The sequence below is a fragment of the Fundulus heteroclitus genome, chromosome 1 (assembly GCF_011125445.2).
Source record: "Fundulus heteroclitus isolate FHET01 chromosome 1, MU-UCD_Fhet_4.1, whole genome shotgun sequence".
In the NCBI taxonomy this organism is placed as follows: Eukaryota; Metazoa; Chordata; class Actinopteri; order Cyprinodontiformes; family Fundulidae; genus Fundulus; species Fundulus heteroclitus.
Window position 1 is genome coordinate 39,104,718 of NC_046361.1, and position 22,158 is coordinate 39,126,875.

Sequence of the window (22,158 nt, forward strand, 5' to 3'; positions counted from 1 at the left end):
TCTTTTTTTGTTGTTGTTACTACAGAAGTCACTGAAGTCTACAATTAGAGAACACCACATTCTTCGGGTAAAGAACCTCGAAGAACCACAACAGGTTGCAGTCAGTTCTCATCAGTTGGTAAAATGTGAGCCTGCAGTGCTTTGGATGTCGTTCTGGGTTCTTTTGGATTGGAGTTGTTCTTGGAGTAATTTTGATGAATCAGACGCTCCTGTGAAGGTTCAGCACTGCTCCATGTTTTCTGCATGGAGAAAATCTGCCGTTCACTTAAGTCCAAAACCATAGAAATGTTTCTCTAACCTTTACCAGATCAATTGATGGCTCTTTTTTTATATATATATATATAAAACAAAAAACTCCTTTCAACCTACCCCATGTTGTTAAACTTAAAGTGTCTCTTCAATTCTATAAGCTTGGAAGTAATCAGGCTAGGATGTGGATATATTTTAAAACGGTGTCAGGGTGGAAATCGTAATTTGAAAACAGCATTTTGTATTTACTCAGATCATCTTTGATATTAAAACGTCTTGTTGATGTGAAAGATTTTTTTTTTGTGACAGAATAAGCAAAAACAGAAGAAACATTTGGAAGAGCAAGTAATTCTTCGTAGCACTAAAACATTCTGAGATGTTCTGTCTGGTCCAGGGGTCTACAACGTCGACAAACCGAAGTTACACAACCTTTTGTAAAAAGGAGAAGCTATAATTGTGTATAAATATCCATTAGCTATAGCAAATTTGTAATTTTAAAGAACTGCTATTTTATCTATATTTCTGTTTAAAATATAAAAAAGTTCTACAAAAAGTGGGTTAATTTCCTTCAACATTATGTAAATTCTGTAAAAAAGTGACAATGTCTAGTCTAAAGTCAGAAAAATAGATGCAGAAATTATATTACAAGTGCTTTTAGTGTCACTCAGTGGAAAATCGATGCAATCTTTCCGTTAAAAATTCTAAAACACAACTTTTTTATATCTATATGTAAAAATAATGCGCATTAAAAAATATGTTTTAATGCGCATTACAAAGAGACACCTGCAGGCCCCTGTTCTATCCTTATTCCTCTGTGCTCAGTCGTTAACCTAAAAATGTTACTTTTGAGAAATGTTTTCTTTTTTTTTTTCCCCCATAACTGCATGTTGAAACTAAGACTCACCTCTAAATAAGAAACTTTTAATATCAAGGAATCGCTTACAAAATCAGTACTTCCAGTGACACTGACGTGAGCGCGAGGTTTGGAGACACCTGCTGTCCGTCTGCGGAACTGCACCGCGTGTGACGTATGTTCCTGTGACGCGAGGAAATTTTAAACTCTCGTCCTTCTCAGTGATGGCGGCTTCGTTTCGTTCTCTCCCTTCAAACTGTAACAACAAATGGTACTACTCCCGGCAGCAGATCGACAACAACCCCTCTCGGCGAGCTGGACTTGACCCGGACAAGGAGCTGTCCTACAGACAACAGGCGGCCAACCTCCTCCAGGACATGGGCCAGCGGCTCAATGTGTATCTTTTGTCGCGGTGCGTCGCACAGAGCTAGCGTTAGCATTAGCATTAGCTCTGCGGCTAGCAGCGGTTAGCTTCTCCCGGCACGACCAGCACCAGCAGTCCGGTTGCTTCATGTTGTTGTCGTGGTTTGGGTGAGGCTTTCTTGTTTATTTGTGTGTTTCGTGTTTTTTTTGCCGCTAATCGCAGCCCATCGTGGCTTGTTTATCTGTCCCGACAGCAGCCGGACATGCTAGCAGAAGCTAACAGGGCCCGTGAGATCCAAGGGCCTTAAAGACGTTAGCATTAGCTTTGGCTCTTTAATGTAGCTGTTTTAAAAACAAGAAACAAGCGGCGGAGCCAGAGCGCTTCTTATTCCTGTAATTATTTTATTTTGGGGCGTCTTAAACAACGCAGTTCTCGCGTAGAGCCAGCCTTCGGTGTATCGTTTGTACTTGATGCTTCTTCCGGCAACTCGCTGATGTTTAGCTAGCTTTGTTTTTAAGTTCTTCTGTTGTTTATAGAGTGGATGTGTGGCTTTCGTTCAGAGAATTTTGAAATGTATAGTAACTGATTTTAAGAAGATGTGTTTATGTTTAAAGGCAAAGCAGCGACAACATGTAAAAGCTGATATTTATGCTTAATAAAAAAACACTATAAAAGCTTGGACTTTAACAAAAATGGCTGATGGTCTCTTATTAGGTTTGTTACTGACATTGTGTTGACTTTTATTACCTAGATGGCAAGCAGTCCAATGTATTTGCATTGATTTCCTTAACTGTCCTGTGCCAGATCCCAACTAACTATTAATACAGCTATTGTGTACATGCACCGGTTTTACATGGTCCAGTCATTTACAAGGTTTCACAGAAACGTAAGTATTTGTTTTTCTTGTCATTACTGGCATGCAGCGGCCCACAGCTTAATGTTGACGAGCCTTATGGTTGTTGTTGTTGTTTTTCTTCTTCTTCTTCAGGTTATTGCTCCAGCCGCTCTTTTCCTCGCCGCGAAGGTTGAGGAGCAGCCCCGAAAGTTGGAGCATGTAATCAAGGTGGCACATGCATGTTTAAACCCTCAGGAGCCTTCACCGGACGTGCGCAGCGATGTAAGTGTCGGGGGGCCCGTGCAGCTAACCCGCGCACCCACAAAAAAGTAGTTTGTCGACGTATTTGTGGCGTTTAGATCCAAAAGAGCCTTTTTGTTTTATTCCACACGTAGACAAAGGGCGTAAAGCATTTTTAATTTTTTTATTTTAACAATCTCAATTAAGCCTGTCACGATAACAAATTTTGTTGGACGATAAAACATCCTAAAAATTGTCGAGATAAACCATAATATTGTCATTTGGAGACCTTTTTCAAAAACGGTTATTTGGCTTAAATCCCAAAAACTCCCACCCTGCAGCGGTCGGGTTCGGCTTTGAGGCCATTTCCATTTTCTTTTCCAACTAACGTTTCTCCGGCTCTCCTAACGAGGCTCTCATGCTAAACTTTAAGCATGTTTCTACCTAAAAAAGAGATTTAACTCCTCTTTCACTGACGAAACAAGGAAGTGGTGAGCAGACACTGATGCATCGTACTGAAACCTTTTTGTTATCCAGTCTCAGAGAGGAGAGGAAAACACAGGGGTTAAAAAAAAGCAAGCATGCATATGCAAATTAATGCTATTATTTCAATTAATCATGTGATTCAAATTAATCGTGGGATTGATTTATTGGTTATCGTGACAGCCCTAATCTGAATGATCCTAGATTTGCTGATTTTTACAGTGTTTTATGTTTAATTTTTATAAACAACACTTTTGCATTTCCAACATTTGTTAATTTCCTTTTAAAGGAGAAGGGGTGAAATTCTGAACTTTTTTTCCTTTTTATATAAAATGTTTATGTTTATTTTGGGAACATTGGGCCTTTTATCCATCCGACGATACTTAAGTGGCTTGAAATGTGGGTTGAGAGAGAAGAGACAAAACCGAAATCGGTCTAAGTGTCCGTTCTCCAGGTATTGTGATGTCTAGCAGTTGTAAAACAAGAGTATCTGCTTGTGCTATGTGGTGGTGATCATGTAGTCTGCAAGGCATCCTCAGCATAACAGGAAAGACGGGCTGTGGGACGGGGCGTCGTTTGTTAATTTCCTAATCGCCCGATCCTCGATTTTAAGGATTGGCCTTTCAGATGAACAGGCAAACATTTTAAAAACCACAAAGCATGTTGTGTAGCTCTTGTTTTGACAACAGTTAGAGGCCTCCCAGTGAGTAACATGCCTGTCCTCTCAACCTCAGGCTTACCTGCAACAAGCCCAAGACCTGGTCATTCTTGAGAGCATAATTCTCCAGACCCTGGGTAAGTTTAGAAGGAAAAACCGGGTCCCCTTTGTTTCCCTCCAGAAACGTCTGTAGTTTGTAAAGCTAACCTGCTTATGTTCACAGAAATGCCAAACGCACCATATCGCTGTTAGATGACTCAAACCAGCTCTTTAGTTCTCTCATTGTCACGTGGAAAGTCGTTTTTCTAACATTACTTTAGATTTCAGCTTTGAGTTTGGATTAATAAACCGATTTTCTGATTTTTCAGGGACGTTAATGTTACGTTTCCCGTGGAAACTGGATGTAATGCAGCCTAAACGGTTCACATGTCTATTGGTAATGTCCCGCGTTAACGCTTCTAAACTCTTCCACCTTTTTGTCCCCTTTTCATTGCAGCTTTTGAAATCACCATCGATCATCCTCACACTCAGGTTGTCAAGTGCACTCAGCTCGTGAGAGGTGAGCATCATATGGAAAGCTGTAGATGTTGGCAGGTGGAACTTGGTTTTTACCTGAAACTTATTTGTCAAGCTCTGTGTTTCCTTCTTCTGGTATTCCAGCCAGTAAGGATCTGGCCCAAACATCATACTTTATGGCCACCAACAGGTACACTCACTGTTAAATACATAGCTACATGTTTTTATTTACATTCTCCTGTATTGGTGCTTCTTTAGTCTTTACACATTTTGACAGATTACAAACACAAACTTTAACAGCTGTTATTGGGATTTTACGTGGCAGACCGGGAAAAAGCGATACCCGTGTATGAATTGGAAGAAATATACATGTTTTTTTTCATATATTTCATATATTCTCCCTTTACCTTGATAGTCAAAAAAAAAAGAAATATCCACTGCAATTCTCAGCGCAAATCCGTTCACACTGGTTCTGCTGTAGGTTTCTTCTTGTTAAAGGGGAGTTTTCCTCCCCACTGTCGCCACATGCATGCTCGGTATGAGGGATTGCTGCAAAGTCAACGACTCGATACAATCTGCCGGGTTTCCTTAGAGAGAAAACTTTTTTTAATCAATCTGTGAATGATCTGATTGAATCGACTTTGTTAAAGTGCCCTAAGATGACTGTTGTGAATTGGCACTTTCTAAATAAAATGAATTGAAAACTGAACAGCTGTAGAGATACTTAGAGCTGAGTTGGGTTATAAAGGAGTAGAAAAGTCTCTAAACAGAATCTCTGATCGAATTAGACCAACAATTGGAACTTCGTTGTGTGGTGAAGGAAGCTGACTCCCTAACCATTAAACATTAAAATGTGGACATGGAGCCAGAACTGCAGTAGAGGAATAGTTTAGATCAGAGTATAAAATCTGTATTTAAGCAGTCGTTAAGACCAGGGGTGTCAGACACGTTTCTATAATGTGGGGCCACTTTGGCATCATGAAGTCATTAAAAGGGCAGATTGCTCTTGTATAGATGATACTTTTGATTTCATAATTTCATTTCAGTTCACACAAAAATGTAAAAAACTTTCACAGTAACAGAGTAGCACATTAGACCCAGTTTATACAGTTTATCTGCAAAAATAAAGTTGATATTGTGGTGAGTGTCACTTTTTTTTGGACATTTCTGGGTTGTTTTAATGTGTTGTGGAAAAACTGACATCTAGTGGCAAATAAAAAAAATCAACATTAGCTACAGGAGGCAAGGTTTTATCCACTTTATACAATTTAAAAGGATATATGCCTCTACTTTATGACATTATATGCCTTTTGTGGCTCTTGAGGGCCGGAGAAATTGCCTTGACGGGTCGGATTCGGCCCACAGGCCTTGAGTTTGACACATGGTTTAAGCACTCTCCGTCCCATATGAGTTTCAGCTGCATTATAAAGATGATTGGGTGAGAATTCCCTTCTTAGATGTGGAAATCTGGGAGCCGATCGATTCACTGCTTTTGTTTCTGCTGCATAAAATCCCCAAAACATGTGTTAAAGTTTGTGTTTGTGGCAAAGTGTCCAAAGCGTTCCACATATTCTTCCTTTAGGTCGTGTAGTTTAACTAAAATCTTTTTTTTGTATGATCCGTAAAATTTTGAAATGCTAAAAATTGTTTGTCTCTGTTTTTTCTTCCTCTGATCCTGGTTCCTCTCCTGGATTCCTAATGCGACCCAGTCTGCACTTGACCACGTTCTGCCTGCAGTACAGTCCACCCGTCGTTGCCTGCGTGTGCATCCATCTGGCCTGCAAGTGGTCCAACTGGGAAATCCCCGTCTCCACCGACGGGAAGCACTGGTGGGAGTATGTTGACCCCACGGTTACCCTGGAGCTGCTGGACGGTATGCGCTGGATTCTGTGCTGTTGTGTTTGAGACAGCAGAACGCAGCAGTTTTTTTTTTGCTCAAAGACGGCTAAATATATAAGGTACTTTCTGTCTTTTGAGTGTCTTTGGGGCCATTTCTAATCGGTAAAATGTTTTTGCAGAGCTCACCCACGAGTTTCTTCAAATCTTGGAGAAAACGCCGAGTCGACTCAAACGAATTCGAAACTGGAAGGTAATTTGTTTTTATTTTTAACAGCAGCCTTTTGTCGCCAGGGAGAGTTTTTTTTCCATTTACTGCTAGTATACTATATCCAAAAAAGGCCTTTTTGTTTTATTCCACATGTAGACAAAGGGCGTAAAGCATTTTTAATTTTTTTATTTTAACAATCTCAATTAAGCCTGTCACGATAACAAATTTTGCTGGACGATAAAACATCCTAAAAATTATCGAGATAAACCATAATATTGTCATTTGGAGGCCTTTTTCAAAAACGGTTATTTGGCTTAAATCCCAAAAACTCCCACCCTGCAGCAGTCAGGTTCGGCTTTGGGGCCATTTCTATTTTCTTTTCCAACTAACGTTTCTTTGGGTCTCCTAACGAGGCTAAACTTTAAGCATGTTTCTACCTAAAAAAAGAGATTTAACTCCTCTTTCACTGACGAAACAAGGAAGTCTCAGAGAGGAGAGGAAAACACAGGGGTTAAAAAGCAAGCATGCATATGCAAATTAATGCCATTATTTCAATTTATGATGTGATTCAAATTAATCGTAATTTTTCAAATTTTTTCCTCTCTTCTTCACCCTTAGGCTGGAGGTCAGACGCCAAAAGTCAAGCCAAAGGTCCAGGAGGACGGTGACCAAAGGGACACCATGATCAACATGATCTCCATGGTCTCTCCTGAGAGCACCGTGGCGGGTCTGATGAGCCTCTCTGCTCCGCCGTCGGCCTCCTCTTCCTCGTCTGTGGGTGACAAGGAGCGGGCGGAACCGGGCAGCGCTGCGACGTGGAGCGGAAAAGGTCCGGTTGGGACCGAGGCGCCGCCCAGCCACGAGGTCCACGCCCCCGCCAAGGTGTCGCTGAGCGAGTACCGGGCCAAGAACGCTGACGTCCTGGCCGCCCAAAAGAGGAAGCTGGAGAACATGGAGGCCAGCGTGAAAAGGGAATACGCCAACGCGGCTCAGGCTCTGATTGGTCAGCACAGGAAGCATCATCACCAGCAGTCCAGCTCCTCCACGTCGTCCGACCTCAACCCCTCGCCCATTATCCTCAAAATCCCCCTGGAGAAGGAGCGGACCGACAAACATCTGAAAATGCGTTTTCCGATGCACGGCGGCGGCGACAAAGGCCAGGATCCGGACATTAAAGTCAAAATACGGGTGCCGGAGAAGTCTAGGGGGGCTTCTGGGGAGGAGGGCAAAGTCAGGGACAAACACAGGGACCGGTCCAACCATCATCATCATCACCACCAAAATCACCACCACCATCATTCCTCCTCCGGCGCCGCCTCGCTGTCCTCACACAAACACTCGTCCGGCTCCAGTGGCTCGCTGGGGGGCAGCAAAAAAGTCCCCGGCGATTCCTCCAGGTCCAGTTCTTCTTCCTCTTCCAGCTCCCGAAAGAGGACGCATTCCCAGGACCCGCTGGCAGGCTCCCACCCCGCCTCCAAGGTCAGCAAGAGCTCCAGGAACCCCTACCAGCTGCCAGCCCTGTCTTCCTCATCGGGACAAACTCTGGGTCACGGTTCCGACGTTCTGCCTTCCCTGGGCCTCTCCCACCACCCGGGGGCTTTCTCCCACTCAAAGGGGGACAAGATGGACACCAATGGGCACGGGTCGGCGGGCGGGGCCCAGTCCAACGAGTACCAGGACACGTTTGAAATGCTGAACTCGCTGCTGAGCGCGCAGGGCGTCCAGCCGACTCAGCCGTCCATGTTCGACTACCGGTCCCAGTACCCGGACTACCGGTTCCCCGGGGGCTCCAGGGGGAGCAACCCCAGACCCCCGCCCCTGCCTTCAGAACCGCCGCCCCCTCTGCCACCGCTACCCAAATGAGTTTCTGACCAGGAGACTGTTTATCTTTATGATTCTTTCTTTTTTTTTACTTGAAATCACATGCATCCGTCTTGTCATGTAAAAGTGTTGTAAAGGATTTTAGATTTTTTTTATTATTATTATTACTTTATTCACCCAGCATTGTTTTTTTTTTTTTTTAACGTATGTTTCAGGGTGACAGCAGAGAAATGTAATAATGCGGTTTGAGTTTTTTTTTCTCCAATTAACGTCAGGCAATAATGAATTTTAAAGCCTTGCAAACGTGAAAGAACAAAGATAATTTTATGTTTTCCTCTTCTGCTCAATTCCAAGGAAATGTGACGATAGGACGGAGTTCATGTCGATGAACTACTTCACACTGCCATCAACTATCTTTTAGCCCTTTTTATACTGTTTTTTTTATAGTATGTTATTTATTGAGTGCTTTAAAAAGAAAAAAACAGAAAAATAAGTCGACCTCTTTAAGGATCCCTCCTGTATGCGCAGGGCGAGACGTTTTCATCACGACTGTACAGGCGAGTTTGAGAGTGCATGTCAACAAAGCCATGTTTTTAAATGTTTCCTTTTTTTATTTTTATTTTTTAAAAAGGAAAAAAAAAAAACCTTCAGCCTCCATACCGTGGCGCTGTTTTATTTGTATGAAGATTGTATCGTGGAATCATTTTCTTTATTTTGTTACTGAAAACGACAAAAAAACAACAAAGAAATGTAAAGTAATGAAGCTTGTACTGTTTAGTTTTTAAGTGTTGCAGTCATTGTTTTAAATGGTTGTAAAATGTTCATATTCAGTTATTTGGTAAATACACTAGCTTCATACAGTGGGCAGACGCCTCTTCAGAAGGTTTAATCATATCTAGCCAGTATGTTCATTATGAAGGACAGACAGACGTGTATTATCATCTTTGATGGATTTATTAGGGTGTTTAAATGTATAATCCCTCATGTTAACACTGTTCTGTTTTACTCACGTTAAAGTTGGCTTTTGGCTTTCGACATGCAGATTTTATTAACCTTGAGCGTGTTCTTTTAAATCCATCCAAAAATGACCACTTTTGACAATAGTCTTGGCACGTCCTCCATAGCTACAGTCCTAGATGAGCGTACCTCCATCCCACAATCTTGAACATGTAGCCCCCTCAGAGAATGTTTAAATTTATGCTTTAGCAGATATACTATTTGTTGGCTGTACATTTCATTCACATAAAGCTTTATATGGGTTTGATTGTGATATTACTGCTCTTAACCTGCTTCTTTTTTCATCAGTTTTTATGTAAAAAATGTTTAAAGCGGATTTTGATAAGGCAGTACAATAAATCAGCCATGCAATTGTATTTCATTCCCCTCATAAATGATAAATATGCTGGAAAAGAGACTTTTTCTGGGGGCTTTTAGTTGTCACAGGGAAATGGTGAATGCACTGAATATTTATCTTTGTAGGTGAGCCTACAATTAAATTGATGAAGTGTTACATGTATAATGGTAAAACTACTAGAGTAGATTTCCAATATATTGTCATTTTTAGAACAAATTATCTAATTGGGACAAAAGTTTCAGTTTAAGTATTATGCTGTGAGAATAAGGACTTTTTGAAAGACCATATATAAAGTGAATGGAAGACACTCATGCAACCTAACAATGCAAAAAAAAAAAAATCACATTTACAAAAGCTTACGTTTCATGTTTCATTTCTTGGTGTTTTTATTGACACTCAGGTCTGGAAAGAAAAATATCGGATTTTTTTTTTTTTTTTCTTCATTTAATAAGTTATATGTGAATAATGTTTTTGATAAAAATGTGGTTGCTTTATTCCGGAAGTCAATAAATATTTTACGGAAAAGGGCGCTTTGGCTTTAATTTCTGTTTACGGGGCGTGGTAACTGGATTGGCCAATGACGAACCTTGAAATGTGTTCCAGCCAATGAGCGCTGGGAGTGGGCGGGGCTAGATCGAGACAGCGGCTGCGATCAGGGAATCCGGGGAGAAGTCGCTTTATTCGTACCTCGGGACGCTTTGGCTGCACATCTCACAGGAAGGTAAGCAGCTCTACGTCTACAAAACCAGGCTTTACGTACAGCACGGCGTCTACGCGTGTTAACGGCCTAAACACCGGCCGTTCGTTTTTGGCTGCGGTCGGTAGAGCTGTGTTTGTCGGGCCGTATTTAATGTAGCAGTTAGCTGGTGACGCCATCAGCCAGACAAAGATGGCGACGCTTCAACTGAAATAGTGACGCAGCAAAGAGGCGGGTTAAAGCCGGCAGCGCGTATTTGGATCCCTGAATCGGCGCTTTGTCCGGAATACAATGTCATCTTTTATAATTAGTTTAACTTTTATTGTTTGGATGCACCAGTTACGTTCACATCTTGTGTGAAAAAAAGGCATGTAGGTTAGTTAAAATGTGCAACTTACCCGTCCTTCAACCGTTTAGAATGTAACAGTTATGCTTCTAGATGTACGCTGTTTTAGGTACCTTAAACCCATTTTTTGTCTTTGTTTCTTTTTTGTGTATTTTCTATATTAAACGTAGCTTTAGGTTTTTTTTATACTATTTCCAGCTCATTTTGAACATTCTTAATAAACTGCTCTATCCCTCCTCAGACCAACAAGCTAATTTCATGTCCTAGATTAAACCAGTTAAAGTATAGGTTTGTGTTTTGTGCGTCGTCTATATTCAAAACACTCTAAAGTACAAGTGGGGGTCAGCAACCTTTAAGCCATTTTTGCTCTCCGTCCAGCTAAACAAATTTAGTTTAGAGCTTGTTTTTATAGTATACTATATGAAATTTGTTTTATTATTATTATTATTAAAGATCAACAGTTATTTAACCAACAGGATTTTTATGTTTAGGTTTAATACATTTTCTTCAATTGGACATTTGATTTTTATAGCAAATGGCATCAAAATGATGAAAAGGCAAGCTATTGACAAAAAGGTGCTTCATTTATTTATAGTAAAATATTCTCTACACCATTAGTTTCTTTCTCTCTGGAAATGTTATGCATATATTGCAGAACTAAATGCATCCTAAAGCGAGCAATTTTAAATTACCTTTACATTTAGAAACATTGACCAATTTTTATTTTTTTTAAGAGCCAAAGCTGAAGGTGTAAAGAGCCAAAGGTTGCAGACCCCTGGACTAGGAGGTAGGAGCTGTGTCTTAGGGCTGGATGATAATTCAATAAGAATATATATCGATTGATAGACGTATATTGACGATAGAAAAAGAGGTTCAATAAAAGTTCAATAGAATAACACTTTTTCTTAGTTTTGCATTCTAGCCATGTCATTAAATTCTCCCAGCCAATCACAACACAGACCCAGGAACCAAGCTCCGCGCCCTTCAGAGAGTTCAGAGAGCACACGTTATTTTTACTTTTTTAAATACTTGTAGTTTTGGTAAAAAGTTGGTTGAATAAAGGGTTGAGTTTGAATTCAGTGTATGTGTCTTTATCTAAATATAAGCTGCTAAACAACATAAAATGACCAGGGCTGCATTTTATCGATATACTTTTTTAATACTGGGTCTACCAAAGGTGTTTCACTGCCTACAGGGTTCGGTAGCTCTGACATGTTTTATTTATTTATTTATTTATTTAAACTAATTGAACTAGACAACCGTCTTCCATTGTAGCTGTAAGGCTCATTAGCTTGATGTTGGTTCTGGACCAGTTTCGGTACGATTACCTGAACTGGACCACATATCTGCAGCGTCATACATGACAAACTGCAGAGCTAGGTGTGTTCTGACGCCGTTCCATCAGACTTCATCAGCAATTTCAGCTACAGCAGCGCGCCCGGCGTACTGGACCACCCGGAGCCGCCTTTGCTTCCCTCATGGATCGATGAGCCGACTATCAGGGGGTTTGAAAGCAGAAATGCATCTGAACATTCAGGGCGCTGGTACCTGAGGACTAGGGCTGTGCATAAAAATCGATACAAAGATTAATATTGATGTTTTTAAAAGCAATTTCATATCAATATGCTGGGTTTCAATGCCGATGTACCTCCCAGCCCCATAGGGGGCGATATTACAGCGCGCCATCGCTATTCACAGCGAGGAAGTGAAAGGGAGACGAATCTGCAGAACGGCCGACAGGATTTTAGAAGCTCCTTCGTCCCTAAAATCAGACGTTTGGCACAATTTTGGTTTCTGTGATACATTAAATGCATTGAACCAAATGCTCTTTTTGTTCCTGTTAATATGTCAGTGTTCAATAAATTGACCATAAATATAAAATTTGGCTGGTTTTGGTGATTGAATGACTTTGAGCATTAATTTGAAAGTAATATCAAATCAAGCTGAGCTATGTATGGATAATCGTATCGGCTCATCCTAGACGAGGACTGGGATCGTCCACCGTTTCTTAAAATCAAAGAGGCCGGAAAACAAGCAACTTTTGTACCCTTTAAGTCCTGGAGGATATTTTTTGACTAATTTTAAAATAATGTCATACAGTGGAGAGTATCAGCAAATCCATAAATCCCAGATTTAATCGCCATGATTTATTTTTTGTCCTTCTCTCCAGACTTGAAATGAACAGAATACGAATACACGTTTTGCCCTCCAGTCGTAACCGGGTGGCTCAGCCGGCCCGGCCCCAGGAGCCCCAGGCCTGCGCCTTCACCCAGCGGCCGTGCACCCAGCCCCGCCTGGAGGGCTTCGAGTTCTGCATCAAACACATTCTGGAGGACAAAAACGCTCCGTACAAACTCTGCAGCTACGTCTCTGCCAAGAATGGCAAGCGCTGCCCCAACGCCGCCCCAAAGGCCGAGAGGAAAGACGGGTACGTGGACGGCCGTCTTCCATCTCCTAGTGGCTAACAGACTCACGCACGGAGCTTTTAAACCCTTCGGCCTCTTTGTCCCTCCCCCCCCGCAGGGTGACGTTCTGCGCCGAACACGCCCGGAGGAACGCGATGGCGCTACGAGCTCAGATGAGAAAGATGCCTTCAGGTCCGACTCCAGAGGCTTTGTTGTCCCAGCTCAGCTGCTTCAACCGGTCGGAGGGGCAGGGTCTCGACGGAGGACGCTCCGAGGCCAGCCGCATCCTGGGTAACGTACCTGTGGCTTTGGGTCGGGCTGGATTCTGGTTATTTTGGCATCTAATTGGCGTTCGTGTTGCAGATGAAGAGAGTCTGAGTGAGGAGGAGCAGGCGCCGCTGGTGCTGGACCAGACCTGGAGAGGAGACCCCGACAGCGAGGCGGACAGCGTGGACAGCGACCACGAAGATCCTCTGAAGTAAGAGAAGATATTCAGCTGTTTGGTTCATCTACTTTAAAAGTTATGATCTGCTTACATCTCAGATGAGCAGTCTGGGCTGACAATTAAAACTAGGGTTGAACGATTTTGGAAAATAATCTAATTGCGATTTTTTTTTTTTCTTTTCTTAATATTGCGATTTAATGCAATTTTTTTTTTTTTCAGTTTAATTTATCATGTCTTTTTAAATATATACAAACAACAAATCAATTTGTTTCCTCGCTGTGCAGATTAGTTGCTAAAAGACCCGCAGCGTCTAAACTCAGAGCAGAAATTATTGCGTTCTGGCTACAATATATTTCAACCAAAATTGCAATTTTGACTTTTCTCTGCGTTAACCACAAGCAACAAAAATGGCCTCTAAATAAAGATGTTTGTAAACAAGGACTATTTAAAACAAGAACTTTTAATGTTTCTATTAATCAATATTACTCAAGAGAACAGCTTTTAATTGATTTTGACATCAATCCTTGTTGAACATAAAGTGCAACCAACTAGCAAGTCTATGTATTAAACTGATTGACCTGTACTTAGTGCTATGTATGATTATATAAACTCTAAAACAAGTAATAAAATTAGATTATCTCACTGCTGCAACTGTCTTCCCTTCCATGTGGAGGCAAACCCACTTTAAACATTTTACCAACACCTAATGGACGTGTCTAATTTCCTAATTGTTACATAGCCAAAAATTGCAGACTCTGCGATTTGGAAATTGCGTTTTATTAAATCGTGATTATATTGAAAATGCAATTAATTGTTCAGCCCTAATTAAAATGTCTGTAAAGGAATGATGGCTTATTGTTGTAAAGCTTCATATCAAACACATTTCTGTTGTAATTAATTATGTAATTATTTTTTTATGCTGTGTATTTGCAGACATGCCGGGGTGTACACAGCGGAGGAAGTGGCGCTGATCACTCGTGAAAAGCTCATCAGGCTGCAGTCGCTTTATATCGACCAGTTTAAGCGGCTGCAGCATCTGCTGAAGGAGAAAAAACGCAGATATCTGCAGAACCGTAAACTGGAGCATGAAACGTTAGGTAAAAAAAAAACTTCCTTCAGCTAACGCCTTTTTGGAGAGATTTGTTCCCGCGGTGTTCTTCAATGAGCTGCGTCTGTTTCTGATGATGGCAGGAAGCAGTTTATTAACGGGGCCTGAAGGTCTTTCTATGAAGGAGAGGGAGAACCTGAAGAAGCTGAAGGCGCTGCGTCGTTACCGCCGGCGATACGGCGTGGAGGCCCTGCTGCACCGGCAGCTCAGGGAGAGGAGGCAGGCGGTGACAGAAGGAGCTTCTCAGGTAGATCCTGATGTAGGACGGGCACCTGTGGCAAGATGAGCCCGTGGCTCAGGTCCTGCTCTGCAGCATCCTTCAAAACAAAACCCTTTTATTGAACATACACAGGGGGGGGGGAGCACAATAAAATCATGACATAAAGGCACGGCAGAAAGAAAAAACACATCCACACAGTCGGCAAAGTGGAGTTCAGGATCCACAGACTGAACGGCCCGGTCCTGCTTAGCCCGTAGCCCCAAAGTGTTTGGTTACAGGCTGACAGAAAGGATCAGGAGTCTGGCCAGTCAGAGCCGGTAATTTAAACCAAATATTTACAATCCACTGTAGGGAGCGTAGGAACAGGGCGATATGAGGAAGGTCCCTGGGTTTAGGAAGAGGTCTGGCTGCTGCGTTCTGGACAGCCTGATACTGGAGATCAGTCCATGGAGGTAAAAAGAGGATTAGAGGCCTAAACACCACGTCCTCTGTTCTTTAGGGATGATATTGTTAAGGATTTATCCATTCTACTCTTAACGATGCTCCTTATAGATTTTACTGACAAAAGGGTAAAAAAAATACAAATAATGATCACTGACTGTTTTTATTTTTTACATTTGGAACAAGTGCTAACAAAAGTACAGTGTTTATAGAAATAGAGCAATAAAAACATAAATAACTATATAAAAAGGCTAAAACACCTTCTTGAATAAAAATAATGTTGTAGGAGAGAGAAATATCTACCGTATATTGACATGACAAAATTATTAAAAACACCAAATATACTCAAAACAAAAAAGAACTATAGAATAATTTCAAGTATTAAATAATATTTTAACCTAAATCCAAACTGCATTTAAACTTTTTTTTTTTTATGTTATCAATTTTAACAGCAGAGGCTCCAACAATGGATGAGAGGAATAAACCAGAGGCTGAGTGTGAATCAGTTACAGGTGGATCTATGCAGCAGTTTCAGAGAAAATAAAAACATTACCGTTAAAGATTTATTCTATATTATATAATCTAGTGGAAGCTTTGCTCATGCATGCCTCAGTTTAAACGGTAAAACAGACGAGTTGGTCTATTCTGACGCCGACTGACAGCTGATGGTTTGTGAAGGTAAACTCAGAGCGATCGCTGCCTTTACTTGTTGCTAAAGTCCCAGAAAACATGGAAGAAATGGGTAGAAAGTCACTAGAGCGCTCTGAAAAGTAGTTGGCAGCAGTGTTAGTCAGCCCCGCCCATCAGTGTCCCCCCCCCACGCCGTGTTTAAGGTGGAGAAGATCAGCAGAACCATGTTTGGGTTGGAGTCTGCCTGGAAAAATTAAACGTGAGCTTAAAACGCCGTTAAAAGGAGCGATGAGGCTGATGCCGTCCCCACGCTTCCTCTGTCCTGCTAACAGATTATTTTACTCCCCGCCACCCAGCGACTGGATCAAAGGTGTTTGTGTGGAAGTTTAAGTTCGTGCTGCTGCGTCTGTCTCTGTGCTTTGCCCTCCTGACGCCTCCTGTCTCGTCTCGTAGCTCCACATGAGGGGAGGGAGTGAAATCTGCGTGGCCTTCGCTGACGGAGTCAGATGCACCAGCCCCTGCCTCCCCATGGCCAGACACTGTCTCTCACGTATCCTTTGCTGCGGTGCTTCTGTTGCCGCTGTGCAGCTCGGCAGGTCTGCGTGTTTCTCTGGTTAACTCCAGACGTCAGACTCAACCCGGAGTTAAACCCTCCCGGGTTCCTTCTCTCTGCTTCGGCTCAGATCAGAAGCTGCAGCTTGCAGTAGCTGTTGGTTTTTCAAACAGAGCCCAAATAAAATCTTCCCATGGTCTGTTGATTTGCCCACAGGTTTACCGGGACTAATCAATTCAGTTGGAAGGAACAGCGGTTTTTAAAAATACTCCCCTGTACACTGACTTCTCCTGCATTGTCTACATTTAAATTGTTTACTATTAAATCACTGCTGCACCTTATACTGTAATTTAATTTTACTGCAATTTACAAGCTGTATGCAACGAAATTTCGTTCTGTACGCACTCTGTGCATAGAAAATGACAAAGTTGTGTAAGTCTAAGTTTTTCCATCTTCCTGGTTCTCTATTTAGAGCCCAGGTCTGTTTTAACGCTGCAGCACTTTTAATTAGTGTTGCCCCGATGCCATTTTTTGGCCCCGATACCTGGCTGGGCTGTATTGGCCATTACTGATACTATCTGTTTGAAATTGATGTGTGTGTGTATATATGAAGAACTGCATACTACTTAGGGTAGTAGAACTTTTTATTGCCTACATTGAATGGGTGACAATAGTTGAATAAACTTCTGACTCTCAAAGACCAAAATAATGCAACATTTGTGAAATTATAACATGTATAATAGTAGTGCAACAGTAAGACAATAAAATTACATTAATAATTGAATAATCTCTTATAAACCCTGAGTTTTGGCTCTCAAATGCTAAAATAGTGCAACTTTCATGAACTTATATAACATGTATAATACTAGTCGGGAGAGAGAAGGCTGCGTTCAAGTGACATACAAACATCAAAATGGTATCGGTGCCTATTTGTTGGTACTGGCCGATACCGATACCACCATTTTAGTGCTGGATCGGAGCCCTGTCCCATACTGGTATCGGTATCGGTGCAACACTAGTTTTAAGTAGATCATAGAAGTGCTGCTGTCATTCATACCGTCGCTGCTTTGACGTCATCGGTCCATGAAACAATGAAATGTGCTGAAACATCTCAGGAGGAGTTTAGTTTCACACCAAATCCTGTTATTGTTGGTGGTTTGTCGTTTTTAAGCGTGTTTCTGTGTGAATTTGTTATATTTTTCCGTAATAACGCAACACTCAGACATCTGCCAGGATGGTAATCAGGTGCTTTTTAAAACCTGCCCGGGGCTCAAAGACGCTCCCTGCGACCGCACCGTCCACATGGGACAGTCGGACGACCCCCGCTGCCCGCTGCACCTCACGCTGCCGCCGCCCATGTACCAGCCAGAGCAGGAGGCGCCGCCGCAGGAGCACTTCACCCCCATCAGCAAAGACATGTACCTGAGTGCAGCAGAGCTCCAGCCCACAGAGAGCCTCCCCCTGGAGTTCAGCGACGTACGTACAACCCGCTCTCTGCCACACAAACGTTTCACAAATGAACCTAAAAATGTGGTTAATTATTGCTAAATGACAATAGTTTAGTTCCCTTAATCAGCGCAAACTCAAATGATATAGTTCTCTGAATATATCTCTGAACCGTATTTTTGGACTATAAGGCACACTTAAAATCCTTAAATCTTCTCAAACGTTGATGGTGCACCTTATATATGATCACCGTTGTGCTTACTGACTGATTTTATGTGGTACAATGTGCTCAGAAATCTGTTAAAATCTGTATGACTTTGGTTTGCAACGTAGCCGCTTCGCTCAATGATCAACCTGATAGGACCCCTGAGCTGCCTACAACACTGCCTGACTGTAATGCCTAGAATATACTCGCACATACAGGCACCAGTCACACTATAAACTTCCCGGAGGCAGGAAGTATTTACATCACACTGTTTTCTATGTGACACTGAGCTGCTCCCAGCAGGCGGTCTGCAGGACGCAGCATCACCGTCCCTCTCACTGAGCTATATTATACACTGGAGTGCTGATTTTTGGCGAAAAACTGAAGTCACTGGCCGCCATCTTGCTACTCCCTACTCTCACAGAATCCCATAGGATTTGGTTGCAACAACAAACAGTTTTCTGGCTGAGTGAAAACGTTTCACAGGTAATTCTACAGTCAGTGGATGTACTAACACTATCAACTACTAAGAAATTAGGTGCTGAAATATTATACATGTTATTCATAATAAATATACATATATGTATATATAAGTATGTGTGTGTATATATATATATATATATATATATATATATATATATATATATATATATATATATATATATATATATATATATATATATACACACACACACACACACCTGGATTGAATTTATATATGTGTATATGTATGTATATGTGTATATATATGTGTGTATGTATATATATATATATATATATATATATATATATATATATATATATATTATATATATATACACACACACACACACCTGGATTGAATTTATATATGTGTATATGTATGTATATGTGTATATATATGTGTGGTATGTTATATATATATATCTATAATAATCTCTATCTCTTATCCTATCTATATATATATATTCATATCATACTCTATCTCTATCTATATCATCTATCTATAGTCTCTATCTCTCTATCTCTATCTGCTGTGTGTTGTGTATGTATCTATATGTTTTTGTCTGTTTCTCTCTTTCTCACATGTAAAATATTTCAGCACATGACTTTCTCAGTACTTGATAGTTTTAGTAAATAACATAAAAGTATATGGCATTTGACATTTTAAAAGTTTTAAGCCCCCCCTGAACATGAGAATATCCTCGTTATTCGATGACTGTAGCGCACAATTCCCCTAGTTACTGGGGGGAAATAGGGAGTACCAATATGGCGGCTGGTGGCTTCACAGCGACTCGTTCTAACAGACGGTGATTAGCACTCCAGTGTATAATATAGCTCAGTGATCCCTCTCTGTTCTCACTGACAGGTGGAGTCTGCTGGTAAAGAAACGTCTCTAGGTGCTCAGCTAGCTAATTAAACATTTTAACATCCGTTCCACCGCTTCATCCCACTGGCAGAAAGAAAATGGATGTTTCCTGGTTCCAGGAGGCCGTCATCCTTTCCTCTGTGAAACCGTTTGCTTTGGTTTTTAATAGAAGTTACTCCGATCGGGCTTTCAGAAGAATGTTCTGATGCAGTCAACTAAAAACCCACTAAAATCATATTTATCTTCAGTCTCAAAGTTTGTCGTCCGTGAGAATAAAGAGGCTCGAACAGTTTTAGTTACCGATGGTCCTCTGGAGCAGCAGCAGCCATTTATGTTCTGCTTACTGCGGGATTTCCTTCTCCAGAACTGGACAGACAGAACATCTGATTTGTGTTTTGAAACAAAAGAGTCTGGATTGAATTTAGGAGTCCCTTGTCTTAACAGAGATAATGTGCATTAATTTAATGTTCTGTTCATATTTAAAATGATATTCAGTATAAAAGTGCGTCTGTTGTCACTCCCAGGATGAGAGTAGCTGAAGACCAGTCGGCCCGAATAGGATGAGAATTCACTTTGGTGATTAATTTAAATTGAATTAGTTGGTATCATAAACGTTTAATAATCTGCCTATAAATGTAGGAAATTGTAGTTTATTCCATCTTTAGGCAACAGGGGGCGACGGTGAGCTGTTGAAATGCACTACATTGTTATTTTGTTTTTTTTTAAACAGTCATCATGGCATCTAACCTGTTCAGGTTCCCTAAACACACAGGCCGTCATTTCAGCTCATTGACCTAGAAATAAATACCAGCTTCTTCTTTTTAACAACTAGGTGTTCATAAAGCGTTATTGTGTGTTTTGAAGGACCTGGATGTGGAAGGGGACGGCATGCAGGGTCCCCCGTCCCCCCTGCAGTTCGACACGGCCCTGGCCCTGGAGGACCAGACCATCAGAGCCATCGCTGAGGCCCCCATGGACATCCTGACCGGAGAGGACCCGGACCCGGTGGACCTGGACACGTCGGGTCAGGAGCTGTCAGAGAGAGACGTGGACGCCATCATGGACGATCAGGTCAACGTTTAGTCCGCGGCGGCGCCGACGCACTCTGAGACGTTTGTTTCAAGGAATGACTTTCTCTGCTGTGAATAAAACGAGTCAAACATTTAATCGTTCTCTGTGATGCCTCAGAAATGATCCGCTGGGATCTTTGTGTCGCGAAGCACCGCTCGGTTAGGAGCGATTAAAGAGTTTAAGTTAATTACCTTATTTTTAAAGGTAATTAGTGATGTAGGGGTGTTCCGTTTACCGGTACTAATTTGGTATTTAAAACGGTGCTATGCTGCTCTTGGATGAGACCGGTACCTGGAAACGCTTCGTCCCGCCGCTGCCGGGCCAAGGAGAGCCGCTCCTCTGCGTGTTCAGAGGAATCCTCAGCAAAGCTGCTCCACAAAGCGAGGCTGCTTAACATGTTTTCACTGAACCGTCGTTGCACTAAAATAAATCTGCGTTAAAACGCTGCGCTGTGTGTCTGCGGTTTGTTTCAGCTGATCAATTAGATCCTGGTGGCTGTGGAAGATTTCTCCTCGTTATAGAGGCTTTTATTTCTGCTTATATCACGACTTTGTTCTCAAATCATCACCGCTTTATTCTGCCAATATCATGACTCTGATCTCCTAATCAAAAAATTGTCAAAGTACGGCCCGATCCATGCATTTTGTCTCAGTAACGATATTTTACTTTTAATTTGAAAAAGTATCTTTTGGTGATGTTTAGCCCATTAACTTCACATCTAGATCCTCTTTTAGAGCTCATCGTTGGGGCACTTAATTAAACATGTTTACAGGGTGCTTGCGCAAGTCTTGAAAGTCTTAATAAGTATGGAATTTTGAAACACTGTTTTCCAGACCTTGAAAAGTCTTGAATTTTGTGTGAAAGTCTTAATAAAGTATGGTTAAAAAAATGTATGGTAGAATTTTACAGTATGCTCAAAGGCATTGTGAAATGAGAAATAGGAAGGTAGGCTATAAAACTATAATTTTACTAACTGGTCACGTACTGTATCAGCCTAATGGAATCAAACACTTGTTTGATGTGAAATTCATGTACTTGTGATTTTCATGTTTTGAAACGTTTTCATCAGTAAGAGCATAATTTACTGTGAATAATGCATTTGTTCATTGAATACTAGCCTATAAAAATTAACATTTCTAATAAACAGTTTGTACAATCTCAACCTATGAAGTAGGCACACAAGTATACAAGTACATAAAGTTAAGGTCTTGGGAAAAAAAAAATATCAGTTTTAAAAAAGTCTGGAAAAAGTCTGGAATTTTAATTTGGAAAAATAGCAAGCACCCTGTGTTTATTTATTGGTTTAGTTCAGTCATGTTTGGAAAATAAGAGTTAAAAAAAACAGATAAATGTAATAGTTATAATCCACAGAGTTTGCATCTTAACAGCTTCACCCTTATGTTTAAAAGTCTAATTTTTGACAGAGGCATAAATGATGGACATCTGAGGCAGACTATGTGGAAAAGGTCGTTCTCTGACCCGGTGACAGACGCATTTAGTGGGTATGATGTGAGTGAAGAAATGGAGGCAACGTGTGGGAATAAACACATTTTAACATCTTTTCTCAGTGCATCTCTGTTGGCTCTTAAAATGTTTTATTCCCTGAACTCTAGGCCCTAATTTCCACACTACATTAAAATATTTGAATTTGTTCCTTCTTTCATCGAGAGAGTTGTAATTAAGACTGAGGGGTGTGGCTGTTTATTATGCAGCGGGGGAAAAAAACTACAAGACCCAGAAATCCAGGCGAACCTCTCCGTCTGGCTTGGCGTAGCTCGCTCCATGCGAGGGAATCAAAATCTAAAGCATTTGTCACCATCAGC

General features: G+C 41.3%; 2 protein-coding genes across 5 annotated transcripts; both read left to right on the top strand.

Moving 5' to 3' along the window:
- Window positions 1-1,284: 1,284 nt before the first annotated feature.
- Window positions 1,285-9,774, top strand: ccnt1 (cyclin T1). 3 transcript variants are annotated; one of them, XM_012869211.3, is made up of 9 exons: window positions 1,285-1,499; window positions 2,271-2,352; window positions 2,455-2,583; window positions 3,759-3,819; window positions 4,179-4,241; window positions 4,334-4,388; window positions 5,908-6,071; window positions 6,217-6,287; window positions 6,864-9,774. In XM_012869211.3, the coding sequence occupies exons 1-9, from the start codon at window positions 1,327-1,329 to the stop codon at window positions 8,106-8,108; spliced, it is 2,043 nt and encodes a 680-aa protein (XP_012724665.2). In that variant the 5' UTR covers window positions 1,285-1,326; the 3' UTR covers window positions 8,109-9,774. The 3 variants fall into 3 exon arrangements, with proteins under 3 accessions (XP_012724665.2, XP_035998518.1, XP_035998521.1); XM_036142625.1 differs by lacking the exons at window positions 1,285-1,499; window positions 3,759-3,819; XM_036142628.1 differs by lacking the exons at window positions 1,285-1,499; window positions 3,759-3,819 and having other exon boundaries at window positions 4,343-4,388.
- A 271-nt stretch (window positions 9,775-10,045) lies between these two features.
- On the top strand, window positions 10,046-20,431 carry kansl2 (KAT8 regulatory NSL complex subunit 2). 2 transcript variants are annotated; one of them, XM_036142631.1, is made up of 9 exons: window positions 10,046-10,141; window positions 12,634-12,891; window positions 12,987-13,159; window positions 13,232-13,346; window positions 14,247-14,410; window positions 14,505-14,668; window positions 16,166-16,262; window positions 17,488-17,741; window positions 20,129-20,431. In XM_036142631.1, exons 2-9 carry the CDS (start codon window positions 12,641-12,643, stop codon window positions 20,345-20,347), a joined length of 1,437 nt encoding a protein of 478 aa, XP_035998524.1. In that variant the 5' UTR covers window positions 10,046-10,141; window positions 12,634-12,640; the 3' UTR covers window positions 20,348-20,431. The 2 variants fall into 2 exon arrangements, with proteins under 2 accessions (XP_035998524.1, XP_035998527.1); XM_036142634.1 differs by having other exon boundaries at window positions 10,051-10,141; window positions 12,676-12,891.
- The last annotated feature ends 1,727 nt before the right edge of the window (window positions 20,432-22,158 follow it).